This window comes from Pseudorca crassidens, chromosome 1 (genome assembly GCF_039906515.1).
Source record: "Pseudorca crassidens isolate mPseCra1 chromosome 1, mPseCra1.hap1, whole genome shotgun sequence".
NCBI lineage: Eukaryota > Metazoa > Chordata > Mammalia > Artiodactyla > Delphinidae > Pseudorca > Pseudorca crassidens.
In genome coordinates this window covers 146,397,670-146,411,793 of record NC_090296.1, presented here as the reverse complement: position 1 = coordinate 146,411,793, position 14,124 = coordinate 146,397,670, and the positions used below count along the sequence as shown (strand labels likewise).

The following is a 14,124-nucleotide window of genomic DNA, read 5'->3' as shown; positions in this document are numbered from 1 at the left end:
TTTGTACTTTTCATTCATAAGTCTAAACTATTTCTGTTTTCACTTTGCTCACTCCTTTTCTGTTTTCTATACACTATCTTGGTTAACATTTTTTTTTTTTTTTGCGGTACGCGGGCCTCTCACTATCGTGGCCTCTCCCGTTGCGGAGCACAGGCTCCAGACGCGCAGGCTCAGCGGCCATGGCTCACAGGCCCAGCCGCTCCGCTGCATGTGGGATCTTGCCGGACCGGGGCACGAACCCGTGTCCCCTGCATTGGCAGGCAGACTCTCAACCACTGCACCACCAGGGAAGCCCTGTCTTGGTTAACTTTTAACTTGCCTTCATTTCTTTGATGCGTTTTATTTTTCCCTTCACTTTCTTTCTTGAACTTAGGTTTTTTTGCCTACTGACTTGCCATTTCTTCCCTGAGCTCCTGTACTTCCGATTTGTGCTCCAGCTATTTACAGCAGTAAACTGACATTTTTCTTTAATTTGTGAAATATTTCATCATAATTTCACTTGTTCTGTGCCAGTGTTTTTCTAGTGAGTGCTGGTCATCATCATCTTTCTGTTTTTTCATGTTTCTTCATCTTCTTTTAAGTAATTATGTTTGACTAGATCCTGAACTGGTCCATTTTTGATTACTCTTTTTTTTTTTTTTTTTTTTTTTGCGGTATGCGGGCCTCTCACCGTTGTGGCCTTTCCTGTTGCGGAGCACAGGCTCCGAACGCACAGGCCCAGCGGCCATGGCTCACGGGCCCAGCCGCTCCGCAGCATGTGGGATCTTCCCGGACTGGGGCACGAACCCGTGTCCCCTGCATTGGCAGGCGGACTCTCAACCACTGCGCCACCAGGGAAGCCCTGATTACTCATTTTTGAAGGTGGTTTATTCTAGACCAGTTATTTGAAGAAGACTCACTTGGGAGAAGAGCCAGAGCCATGTTCAGAGGAACGGGAGTGTTCTTTCTTTTTCTGGCGGGATGGTATACGTGGACACACAGAATGGGGACGGGTATTCCTGAGCTTCTCTCTCTCTCCAAAGAGACAGGCAGCTGTGAGGGCTGTTCACAGCACAGAGTCCTCTCCTTCCTGTCGTCACAGCTCAGCCTGCTCCCCACAAATGTTACTTGAGATAAGTCCTCCTTCAGTCCATGCTCCTCTGCATCTTGGTATCAAACTGCACCCGGTGAAGCTTCTGCCACCAGCCTGTGCACTCATTTCCACCATTTCAAACTAAACATTTTGGTTTTGAACCCCAGGGTGCATCCCTCACCTTAGAAAGTACTATTTGCTACTTGAGTTTTCTTTTCCTAAGTTCTGCAGCTGCAAGTGTCTTCTGTCTACTTCCTCTCATACTCCTGGTCCAATCTTTCAAAAACCCTTTCCACTTATTTTCTGGTTTGGGGTTTCAGACATCTCCTAATTTCTTCAAAGACAGAGTTTTCATTTCTGGGTTTTTCTTCCCCCTCCTAGTTGCTTGGGGTAATTTTCCAGGGGAGAAAGAAGAAAGGCTTACTTCACAAACTGTCCCAGTAAGAATGCTTAATAAAAAATTAACTTTGTTCTGCTGAATGCTTCAAAAATCGCGTTTCTGATACTATTTTCTAATTACATATGCTTCAGGTACAACATGCATGCTAATGAAAGTGAACCTCAAATACATGTGCAATGAAGCAAAGCTGATGTTCCAGATTACATTTTAATAGTCCCAAAGAAAATGGAAAACTGCAACTGCATGCTTGTGCAAAGCTGACAGAGGGAAAACGCAACACGGTGGTAGGGTCCAGTACCCCGGCTTCACAGTGCTAGCCGGCCTTCCCTTTCCACCACGAGAACCAAAGGAACAAAGTTCACACTGACTTAACGTTCAGGGTCGCGCCAGAATATCCTGGGGCGGGGCGGGGGGGGGGGTTCCTCTGTTTGGGAGGTAATGGATGCAACCGCCTGGGTCAAGTTCACAGAGGTCCCTCCTGCTCGACACATCGGGTCGGATGTGTCCCAGGAACCGAAGCCGCGGCTCGGAAAGCGTCTTAAGCACAACTCTACTAAGCACGGTGCCCAGGACTAGGGTTGGTACGCCTCCGGTCGCTGCCCTGGCAAGACGGCCCGCTGGCGTCCGTCAAAGTCATCCAAAGCCGGGCGACAGGGCACCGCGGCCCAGGAGGGAGCCCCACCAATCCCTGTGGGAAAGCTGCCGCAACGCAGGGCCCGAATTTCACCGCAGACCGCAGCCTCGGAGCACCCGCCCTCGCGGCACTCCTTACCGCGTTGCCGATGCTGCTGCCGCTGCCGCTGCTTGGCTCGGACTCCACGAGGCTGGAGCCACAGGACCGGGCCGAGGCAGCCGTCGTCTGGCCGGGTGGGAGGCGCGGCCCGCCGGGCTGCAACGGCGGCGCCGCGGGGCCCGGCGCGTCCTCGGCCTCGTTGCCGCCGTGGTACACCACCCGGCTCTCGGAAGCGTGGATGCTCTGGGCACAGCCCATGCTGGAGGCGGCGTCTCCGACACGCTGGCGGGTAGCCGCGAAACGGTCAGTAAACGGCCGGCCCGGTGCCTCGCGGCTGCCGCGAGCGCCCTGTCATCGCCGCCTGGGCGGGAGCCGGCGAGCGCGGGTCTCGCGCCAGGAAGTGCGGCCGCCCCTTTTATCGCGGTGCCGGAGCAGCAGCTGCGGCGGTGGGGTGGGGGCGGTGGGGCGGGCAGCGCACCGCGGCCGCCCCTCCGAACATGCCCTTCCTGAAGCGGGAGCCCTTAGCCTCCTCCCTCACATCGCCGCGCTCGCCTCTGCCGAGCCGCGCTTCCGGGGAATTTCGGGGGAGGAGATTTGAGCTCTCCCGACCCGAGTGTAGGCGAGTCCCCCGAGGGAGGTGAGATCCGTGCTGCGCCCGCTCACGGCCCGTTCCCGCTCCGCGGCGCTTTAGCAGCCGACTCTCGAGGCTCGGGCACCCACGCCGCTCCGCCTGCCGCCCCGCGAATAAATGCTCCTGGTGTCAGGGCTGGTGGCGGAGAAAGCTAGCCTAGATCTCTCGCCGTTGAGAGGTAGGGGCCAAAGGAAGCCGGTTGGGGCGACGAGGCAGCGTCCGCCCGGGTAGGGAAGGAGAGACCTCGGCTCCAGTCGGATCTGAAGCCGTGCCGTCGAGAAGCACTGAAGCGGCGGCGCTCACCCGGGAGCTGCGGACGGAGCGGCTCCGGCTCCGTTTGGCGGGCCGGGTCTTCCCGGCAGCACGCCGCGCCCAGCCCCCAGCTGTGACCTCCAGCCGGTGCTGGCGTCAATGCAAAGCAGCTGGGACGCCCGCTGCCTCCTCCCGGGCCCCTCCCGCCACTGAGCAGGCGCGGCCACAACGGGAGGGGCGCTGCCTGGCTGCGGGGAGAAAGACTTGCCCAAGGCCACACACAGCCACCCCGAGCCGGTGGGCTCTGATCTCCGGCCTGCGGCCACCAAAACCCACACCAATGGGTTCGAAAACCGGCTCCGGCTTGTAACTTAGCAGCTGCATGACTAATAGATAAGTAGAGATAACGGTCACTATCTCTGAGCTATTAAAGAGGCCGGTGGAAGGACCTCTGTTTCCGGTGGTCCCAGGCAGGTGGGGTCCGGGCGTCATTGTCGGGGGCCGCAGTCCTTGTGCGTTCCCTCTGGCGCCAAGACCTGGAGCACCATGCCCGCCTACACAGGCGACCGGGAGGCTGTGATGCTGGGATGCTAAGAAGCTACATTTAGGGGCAAGCTGGGGATGCCGTCCCACTCTCCTCTTAACCAAAGGACGGGGCGCCCAAGGCCCCAAAGGCTCCTTGCTTGCGGGAACAGAACCAGGCGTCCGCCGTGCCGGGCGCGGCCTGTGATGACGCGAGACGCGTTGGCAGAACTACATCCCACACATATCGCCAGCGGCTCGCTGTGTGACTTTGAGCGAATCACTTAGCCTCTCTGTGCCTGGGTCTCCTCCCACGATCAGCGAGAGGGTGGCACTCCTGGGCGTCCATCAAGGACCCCGGAGCAGCCCACCTCGGACCCGCCCTTTCTCCCGCCCTCCCTGCGGCTCCCGGTCAGCCGAGACCCCGACGCGACGGGTCCCTTTCCTCTCCCGCCGTCCACACCTTTCCTAGCGCGGCCCTGGCAAGACCCTGAGGTGCCAGGGCTCCCGCCTCCAGCCCGGCTACTGTAAAGACCCGGACGCGTGCTCCAGGCTGGAGTCCCTGTTGCAGCGCTGAGACTGCCAGACGGGCTCAGGAGGCGGGTTCCCTGTGGTGACTCGGGCTTCAAGACGAGCCTAAGATCCACAGCCCTGGCGCCCCTCGAGCCGGGATATTCCGGGCCGGAGGTGCGCACCGGGCAGTTTCCTGAGGGCGGCAGAGCTCAAAGGCCGGGTAACCCGAGGGCAGTTCTGTGCTATTGGCCCTCTTTACTAGCCCGAGCGGGCCCAAACCACTGGCACCTAACTTACACTATCAAGTTTAAGCACATTTAGCATAAGCACATTTAGCAATCTTATGTGTGCCTCCACGCCTTATAAAAGTACCAGCGGCTCAAAGAAGATGTCTTGAAAGACACAGAAAAAGAAATTTACCATCAATTGTAGTGTTTTCTGCCTCTGTTTTGCTGGGTTTTGAACGTAATTTTTCCAGGCAGAATCTGCACTCTTCTAAATAAACAGTAATTGGTGAAGAAAACGCTTTGAACCGTCAGAGTGCTTGAAAGTCTATCTCACGCCCTCTGTCCTCCCCTCCCCACCTCACTGAGAAGCCGGGCCTTGATGACTCCCGGCACTGACCTTGCCTCCTCCAGGGGCTTCAGGCTGCCCTCTGGGCTCCCCTTCGGAGGCAGGACCTCGGTGTCCTGGGCTCACCTTGGAAATCCTTGAGCCCTGCTCTAATTCGGGGTGGGGACCCTTATCCCCAGCCCCGCCTCGCTGGCCTCCTGCGCTGCCCTTTGCTGTCCTGAGCTGGACTCTTGCCCTCTCTGTTGCCAGAGACCTGTTGGATGGCAGCGTTAACTGATTTCCAGCTCTGCAATTTGGAGACTCTAGACTTAGGAAGCTAAGGCTAAGAATGTAGCAGGAGCAGACAGCAACGGCAGGAGTCCTCTGCCCACTTCTGGGGTCACAAGGAACAACCGCCCACTCACTTTCATCCATACTCTGGAACTCAGCCTGGGACACTCCAGGAAGTCACAGTCTCTCCCTGCCACCCCCCATCTCAGCTTCAACTGCCTAACATCAGTTCCACCCCACCCCTCCTTCCCTGGCCATAATCTGCACCTTGAGGTCCCTGAACACTTCTCTACCCAGTTTCCCCAGACCTCAGTGACAGGGGACACAAAAGGGGTCACAATGACAGAACTAACCCAAACCTCACTGGCATGGGCCACCCACTGGCTCACCCAGGACTCCTGATCCCCTGTAAAGAATTCCAGCCCGTGCGGTATGTAGGGGGCTCACGAACAATCCCACTCCTGCTGCAGGAGAGGCACCCCCAGCCATGTGGGTACCCGGAAGTTCCATGGCACGCAGGAGAACATACTCCTCCATCACCCCCCCAATCCATTCCCCCAAGCAGAGGTGCTTGACGCCCACCAGGCTCAGAATTGTAGTTGAAGGTCAACTTCAATTTGGTGGTTTTTTTTTTTTTTTTTTTTTTTTTTTTTTTTTTTTTGCAGTACGCGGGCCTCTCACTGTTGTGGCCTCTCCCGTTGCAGAGCACAGGCTCCGGATGCGCAGGCTCAGCGGCCATGGCTCACGGGCACAGCCACTCCGCGGCATGTGGGATCTTCCCAGACCGGGGCACGAACCCGTGTCCCCTGCATCGGCAGGCGGACTCTCAACCACTGCGCCACCTGGGAAGCCCCCAGTTTGGTTTTTGTTTTTGTTTTTTTTTAATGTTGACCATTTTTAAAGTCTTTATTGTATTTGTTACAATATTGCTCCTGTTTTGTGTTTTGGCTCCTTCGCCGGAGGCAAGTGGATCCCAGCTCCCCAAACAGGGATCCAACCGGCACCCCACCCCACCCCACCCACATAGCCCTGCACTGGAAGGAGAAGTCTCAACCACTGGATCGCCAGGGAAGTCCCCTCGAGCAGTTCTTACTCTGAGGTCTCAGGCATGAGGTCAGTGGGGCCGGGAAAGAAGTCACCCAAGGGACAGAGGCCAGCCTGGGCCCCCACCCACCCACCCACTAGCACAGGCCATTCCCAGGAGACTCCTCAGTCCTCATGGCCGCTTCACCAGTTCATGAGAGACATGAAGATGCAGGGTCCCACACAGCTTTATTCTATCTAAAACCCAAACCGACTCCGTTTCCACACCTCTTACACTTAAGCTGACCTTTTTTACAACCGATGCTCCCTCCTGGCTTTATTTCCTCCTCCACCCAGGAGTCAGCGTTCAAAGACTGCTACTGGCACTCAGTTTTCTACTCCTCTCCTCGCCTTCCCCATTGAACTGGACTTGAAGCAGCCACAAGTGGGAGAGATCCTGCACCCTGAGGTGTGAACCCCAGCCCTGCCATACATCCCCTCTCCAAGCTGCTTTCCTCTACTGTAAATCTGGGATTAAGGGTATCTACCTCTCAGGGATTAAATGGGCTAACTGACATCAGGTGCCTAGAATAATTACTGAGCGCCTGCATCTTAGCTCCCACCTTCTCCTGGGTCCTTTCCACACCACCTTCCTCCAGGTCTCCGCACAGACTGCCAGCAACTGCTGGAGGAAATGAAATGACCCCGAGGTTCAATACCCCTACAAATCTGTGGCATCAGACTTCACCAGGTTCATTTCTCTAGCTTTCAAACTTTTGTACAATGTAATTTTTTTAATGTCTTTATTGGAGTGTAATTGCTTTACAATGTTGGTTAGTTTCTGCTGTATAACAAAGTGAATCAGCTGTATATATACATATATCCCCATATCCCCTCCCACTTGCGTCTCCCTCCCACCCTCCCTATCGCACCCTTCTAAGTGATCACAAAGCACCGAGCTGATCTCCCCGTTAGATGCAGATGCTTCCCACTAGCTAGCTATTTTACATTTGGTAGTGTATATATGTCAATTCTATTCTCTCACTTCGTCCCAGCTTACCCTTTCCCCTCTCCGTCTCCTCAAGTCCATTCTCTACGTCTGCGTCTTTATTCCTGTCCTGCCCTAGATTTCTACAATGGAATTTTTAAATTGTTTTAAAATTACACATTTTATAATTTACACATTAATACGTGCTAGAAAAATAGTAAAAAAAAAAAAATCAAACTTAGCAGAAGTATATAAAGTGTGCAGAGGCAAAGGAGAGTCTCTCTTCCTTCCCACTCCCTTCCTTCCGTAGAGGTAACTACTGTTAACAGTTTGGACCATATGCTGCCAGACCTGTTTCTATGTTAAATATTATACACACACACACACACACACACACACACACACAGCTATTAGGATATCAGAAACAGGGCTGCCGTGAACATCCTTGAATGTATCTTTTTCTGTAAGGTGGACTCCTAAAAGTTGAATTGCTTGGTGAAAAAGTTATGTACCTCTCAGCCCACCCCAGCTCCAGAAGGGATGAGGGGAAATGAAAACATAGAGCCTGGCTGAGCTGAGGGACTGAGAAGGGGGAGCTCTTTGGACATGCCCTCTGCTCCTGGATAAGGGGGATCCAGCCACCCCCAGATGCAAGGCCTCTGTTGATCATCCTCTCCAGGCCCCTGGCCTCCTTATCTTTATTTCTGTCTGTACTCCCAAGCCTTTAGTAAAGTGTTTGAACGTTCCAGCCTTTCTCAGATAAGGGAGGGAATGGATGATCCGCCCCTAGGCCAGAACTGTAAGGAGGGAGCAGCACTTCCTATAGGTGAGAACAGTAGAGAGAAGCCCCCAGATACTGTCCTCTCGCCCCAGAATTCAGACGTACACCTGCATTTCTCTCCTCTATTTGGCTCCAGACCTTGGTACTCGTGTTTCTCCTGGAGCGCAGGATTGACAACCTAATGTGGACCCCCTTCCTCAAAACGACCTTATTAGCTCCTGCCGTCTCAGACTCCTCCACTCCCAACAAGGAGCTCTGCCCCCAGTGCCAGCTCCCTGGCTCCATCCACACTTGCCCACCACACCAGGGGGTCATATCCTCTCCCACCTACTGGAGAAAGTCCCAAATTCCTAACACTGCTGTATTTGTTTGTAAAGGTCAGAGACCAACTCCACTAGCTCAGCCAGGGTAGGTATTTACTGCTTCATTTCCCAAGAATACCAGAAGGGAAGAATACAGGGACCCAGATGCCACTAGGACCGTCTCGCTGTCCTGACACCTCAGCTCTCCAGATGCAGTTTGCTGTGATGCTGCGAGCATGGCCTTTGGGAGCCCTAGTCTCTACCTCCACAGCCCCACAGCAACACCGTTGCTTTCCACACCACAGGGAGTTCCTTGTCCCAAGTTCCTAATTTGTTCTGTCCCTAATCCCAGGCCCCCATCACAGGGCCCCATGCTTACAAGGGTCCCAATCTCGGTTTAATGCTCAGCTGTGACCATCTTAAAATTCTTAATAAGTGCTGAATGAGGAGCCCCATATTTTCATGTCGCACTGGATCCCACAAATTCTGTGGCCAGTTCTGCCTACCTCCTCTGAAAAGTACACTGTCCAGGTGTGTGCAGGGGGAGACAAGCATGGGGCAGTGCGGGGGAGGAATCTGGTATCTTGGGGGAAATTCACAGGGTCTGCCCTGCAGGTCATGTTGTTATTTAATAAAAACAGTCCATGCCTCCCTCTACCCTGGACCCAGTGCCCCAGCCCTGGCTCCGTCCCTGGCCTCACTCCACCTCCCGGGTAGGTGGGACCGGCCTCAGGTTTCCTCAGGAATGGCCGTCTCAAGAAGCAGGTCACAGGGGGTCAAGTGACACGCCAAGGTCACACAGCTGGATGGGGCACAGCCAGGACCCATGAAGTCCTCCAGCTCTTGTTCTTTCCCTGGGGGCTCATCCCAACCCACCCAGCCTCCCAACCGCCCAGCCTGTGGCTCTCAGCCAAATTCTACCTGAAAAGAGCACTTGGTTTCTGGGGGCCAGGATCGCTGTTGACTGCCCCTCCTTCAGGGCAGGAGCAGGGGAGCAACACAGGGTCTCCTGGCCTGGAGGAGGAGAGCAGTGTGTCCAGACAGCCCTGAGATGGAACCTGTGACAGCGATGACACCGGCCAGCCTGTGTGACAAGCACTTCACGTGTGTGAGCTCACGTATTCCTCAAAACGGCCCCATGAAGTGGTTACTATTGCTCCTCCCACTCCCCTACCCCTGCCCCCATTTTACAGACGAAGACACTGAGGTTTTTTAGAACGAGAGCTGATGCAGGTCTTTAATAACCCAATACCCACCCTTTACAAAGGTTCTTAAAAACAGAAGATGCTTCTTTAATACAATGAAGCATATTTATTTCCAGCTAAGAGCTTTCAAGCTATTTAATAATGAAGCACTAGAACACTCCCCAGGGCTGGGACTCAGCGGGTCTACTCTAAAGAGTGCCCCAAGACCAAGAAGCACTTGACTAGAGCATAATTAATGGATTCAGAAATAAAACAAAAGGCAACAACCAGCGCTGCTATTAGCCAATGTTATCTAGATGGTCTGAGAAGTGCAATGAGACGTGGCTTAGAAATTAGAACTGGAGATAAAAGTGATCATTAATGGCAAGTAATGTCGCTTTATACTCAGGATACTCAGAAATCAATTCAAGAGTTATCAACATGAAAGGTTTCCCTACAGTGACCAGATTAAAAGTAAAAAGTAGTACTCTAGACTATCAATGGCCCAATAGAAAATATAATGACAAAAATCACACTAAGTGCCGGGTTCTGGCTCGGCCCTTATATGGAACCCATGTTTCCCCAGACCTCACCTTGGTCACCATGTGGTAATGACCCACATTTTGCTGGCTCTTTCCCCCTCTACTAAGGCAGGCCTCCAGCCTCCTGCAACGTTTCAGCCAGTTGCTTCTGGGAGTGTCTGAGGGGGTCTGGGGTGAGGCAGTGAGATCACCCCCCACTCTCTCTCTTCTGCTGGCACCCCACACCATGTTAACAGCTGGGCCCTGGCACCGACTCCTGAGGCTGTGAAAGCTGAGGCCCTGGAGTCCTCAGGGTGCTGAAGCTCCTCTGGGCTCCAGGCACAAGTCGGGGAAAAGACACACTTACAGGGTCACCAGCCACGTCTCAGGTTGCCCAAGACTCTCCTCTCCAGGTTTTCACACTGAAAGTCCTGCACCCTGGGAAACCCTCAATCCCAGGCAAACCAGGCCGACCGGTCACCCTACACCTTCATACACACGCGTGTGCGCACACACACAGTGTCTCACTTTGTCTCCTAGGCCCTGAAGGCATGCTGTTTGCGCCCTGTGTCTGGCAGAGTTTATATCTGGGCAAAGAGCCCTTCCAGCATCAGTTCACAGATTTTCTACAGGGGACTCAGACTCACGCTCACCCCTGGGTAGAGCAGGGAGACCCCAGAGCCCTGCGGCTTCCCCGTTCTCCTCCCTCTCCTGTCGCACATGCTCCTTCCCACCCCTTCCATCCACCCGCCACAGCTTAAACCTGGAATTTGCACTACAAAGAAGCATCCCCGTCTAAATATCCCCAAAGCCCTGAGAGGTTGATGTTGTCATCTTTTCACTATTGGAGAGAATATGGAGGCTCGGGGAGGTTAAGTAACTTGTCCTAGGTCACACAGAGAGCAGACGGCAGAACCTGGGTGCACACTGTGCCGTAACTGACACCAAAGCCCAACCTGTCTCTACTGTGCAAGCACTTCCATGAAAATAAGTTTTGGCGATAGTAAGTTACATACGGGAAACTGAGGAGCCAAACATCACTGATGCTTGAGAAGCAGAAAGTGAATATGATACACCCCAGAGCGACTGTGGGCTGCTTCAGTCCCAGGATAAACGGGAGGCAAGATGCAAAGCAGCACACTGTTTACCAAAAGTATTTGGGGCTTTTTAAATGTCAGCCACAACGATCATGAATCACTCCTCTTAAAGCTCTTAATCCAAAGTAACCCTCCTTTTTCCTCTGGCCTCTCTCCTGATTCATCAAGTTGCTTCTGATGGCCTGAATCACCCGCCCTGAGTTCTGGGTCTCAGGCCTCCCACCTCCCATGGGAAAACTGTCATTCCCTTCTCTCGGGAGGGGTGTCCTGTATAAGTGTGCCCAAGCCTGCTTGCAGGGGAGAGAAGACTTTGGAGGGGAAAGACTCCAGCCTAAGAAGCAGTGCAGCTGGAAAAAGTCACAGTAGCAGGCTGGGCCTCATAATAACCGGGGTCCCAGATTCATCCCTTCATGTACAGACTCTGCTGAGCGTCTAGCAAGTGTAGGCACTGGGTTGGATACTGACGATACAGTGATGGCCAAATAGCCCCTGCCTATCAATGGAGCTCATAATCTGGGGTGGAAGGCAGGCTCCTTCATTCAACTCCATCAGAGTATAATTATAAGCTGATGAATGCTGTGACGTCCAAGGAGCTCTGATTGTGTAGCACAGTGGGAAATGACTTAACCTTGAACAGAGGAGAGTGAGCACCAGGATGTTTTCCCTGAGCTGAAATATGAATGGATAGCTGTTTTTCCTGCCCAGCACCCATTCATCCTTATAGCTACCTAATTTTCCTCTGGGAAACCACAGTCACGCCTAGTATCAACTCAAATTATTTGGGTGGAATGTTTAGTATGTACCACATCCCCAGCCACAGAAATTGATTTCGAGATAGGCACATGATCCAATCCAGAGTTAATGTGTGTTGATGTTACTGCTTGAACCCCTGATCAAGCCATACCTGAAGTCCGAACTATGCTGGGACTTTTCGGCTTTAACCACTTCTGCTTTTGATTAAGCCTCTTTGGGTCTAAATTTTGGTCTCTTGCAATTAAAAATGTCCTATCTGGGCTACAAAGTAATTACATTAAAAAGTATATAGGAAGGAACATTCCAGGCAGAGGTAAGAGAAAGCACAGAGTACAAAGGCCCTGAAGTGAGAGGCAGGAGCAGGGTAGGTTCAGGAACTAGCCCCTTCTAAGCTGTTGGCCACTTTTCTGAAGCTCCTTACGATCATTTCCTTTTGAGCCTTCACAAGCACTCTGAGATGAGTATTACCATTCCTATTTTATAGATGAGGAAACTAAAACTCACACAGGGGAGGTGACCTGCTCCAGGTCACAGAATAAGGACACCAACCCAGGCCTCTCTGACTCTGAGATCCATGCTGTTCACCTTCATCTCACGTGTTTCTGTCCCAAATACGATCTAACGGGACCTCCGTCCCTTCTTTTCCATCCCACTCCTCTGACCAGCTGGTTTCTAGTTGGGTTCAGCCCATGGAGGCACAGAAGAGGTTAGAATGCAGGAGGAAGGGGAAAGCCAGTCTGGCTCTGGCAGCATCACGGCAGTGGCTGCAGCTGGGTTGGTGGCAACAGTAGCTGGCGGTGAGCATCGGGGCGGCACCTCTAGCAGCTCAGCAGCAAGGTGTGTGTCCTCCTGGGCCTGGCAGCTTCCTGATCCCTTTGGAAACACCCTTGTCATGCTTCTGTGTCTCCAGCTCTTCCAACACCTTTTAGCCAATTCCTCTCATCGACACTGCTTTGCCTGAGATATCTCGAGTGGTTTGTATTTTGCTGGCTGGCCATGGATTGATGTAATCATTGATGGGGTGACTGTTATGAACAGTCTCACTGGCAGAAGGTGTTACTGCCAGCTGCTGCCGGGGTAGTCCGCTGGGCTCAACAAACAGCAGATAAGGCAGGGATGGCAGGGATGGGGTCTGATCTTGCTCTGCCTGCCTTCAGAGCTTTTAACTACCAAGCCATAGCAACTTCTCATTAAGGCAGGGAAGCCTGTCTGCCTCCTACTGAGCCAAACATCAAGGGCTTGAGTTAACTCTGGAGAATTATGTCCCAGGCTGGCCATGGACTTAAGGTGACTCTAGAGAGAAAAGTTTTCAGAGAGAATCAGAATTTTAGTTCCAGACTCAAGATCACCTAGGCCAGGACCAACAGGTTGTGATGAAATAGCCTGCCCAAGAGTCAGAACTGCATTCACCCCTGACTGCCACCAGCTCCTGTGTGACCTGACTTGAGAAAGTCCCCCTCCCCCTCCAGTCCCCACCTATGAAAGGAGGAGCTGAGCCATGGCAGACACGGTGTGTTTCCTCCCCAACACACCGTGAAGGGCCTGGGAAGCCGTTCTCCTCTCACCTGCTTCCCAGGCCCTTCCCAGCCCATGGTGTGATGCTTGATGGGTTCCAGCCAATCGCAGTCACTCCTTTCCCCGTGTCAGGGATTGGTTTAGTCATGAGCACGCGACACACCCCTGGTCAATGGGATGTAGGGGGTCTCTGGGGGATGGTGCGGAGAGGGGTTTCTGGGAAGGTTTTCCTCACTCTGAAAATAAAGATACGAGAGAGACACCTGACTGCTTTCTGCCTACAGAATGGGTGGGCAAGAAAGGGATGCCTGGTGCTGTTTCAGCAACCTGACCACCGTGAGGGAGAGCTGCCAACACCTGAGGGTGGCAGAGTGGAAAGATGGACAGAACCTGTGTCCTCGCTATCCTGAGTGTAATCCCATAACCGCCCAACATCTGAACTCCTTGTTAGGTGGCGTAAAACAGTTTCGTTGTGTAAGCTATTTTTAGTTGGGCCTTCTGTTATCTGCAGCCCAAAGCCTTCCACCTGACATATGAGGCCACCCGATGAACTTCCCTGTCCTTTTTAGATCTAACATTTTGTGATCCAGCTCCTCTTTTCAAAGGGGCAAGAGGGGACTTGTCCAAGGCCACACCATGCGTGTGGTGGAGCCAGGACCCCAAGCTGCTGCATTCTCTCCCACCATATACCCCTTTACCCCTTTGCGCGAGCCCTTCACGCAGTGATGGACATCACTTATTGTTTCTAAGAAATGCTTCATTTGTCACCCACAACTTCTCTGAGTTGAAAGGGAGTATGGGGCTGGATAAAGATGACCCTAGAGGACTTCCCTGGTGGCGGCGCAGTGGTTAAGAATCTGACTGCCAACGTAGGGGACACGGGTTCAAGCCCTGATCCAGGATGATCCCACATGCCGCAGAGCAACTAAGCCCCTGCGCCACAACTACCGAAACCTGCATGCCTAGAGCCCGTGCTCTGCAACAAGAGAAGCCA

At 53.3% G+C, this 14,124-nt stretch overlaps 1 protein-coding gene across 4 annotated transcripts in view; it reads right to left on the bottom strand.

Moving 5' to 3' along the window:
- The window catches only part of PDE8A (phosphodiesterase 8A), a 136,418-nt gene that overhangs the window by 93,492 nt on the left and 28,802 nt on the right, over positions 1–14,124 (bottom strand). The window contains exon 1 of one of the 4 annotated variants that reach the window (XM_067697857.1): positions 3,846–3,868. The exons of 1 other annotated variant lie outside the window; for it this stretch is intronic. Coding sequence is in view for 2 of the 3 variants with exons in the window: in XM_067697847.1 (XP_067553948.1) it covers positions 2,245–2,463 (219 nt within the window). In the remaining variant the exon portion in view is untranslated. Of the gene's footprint in view, positions 1–2,244; positions 3,137–3,845; positions 3,869–14,124 lie in introns of those variants that run through there. 2 more of the 4 variants (XM_067697847.1, XM_067697838.1) reach the window with 2 other exon arrangements.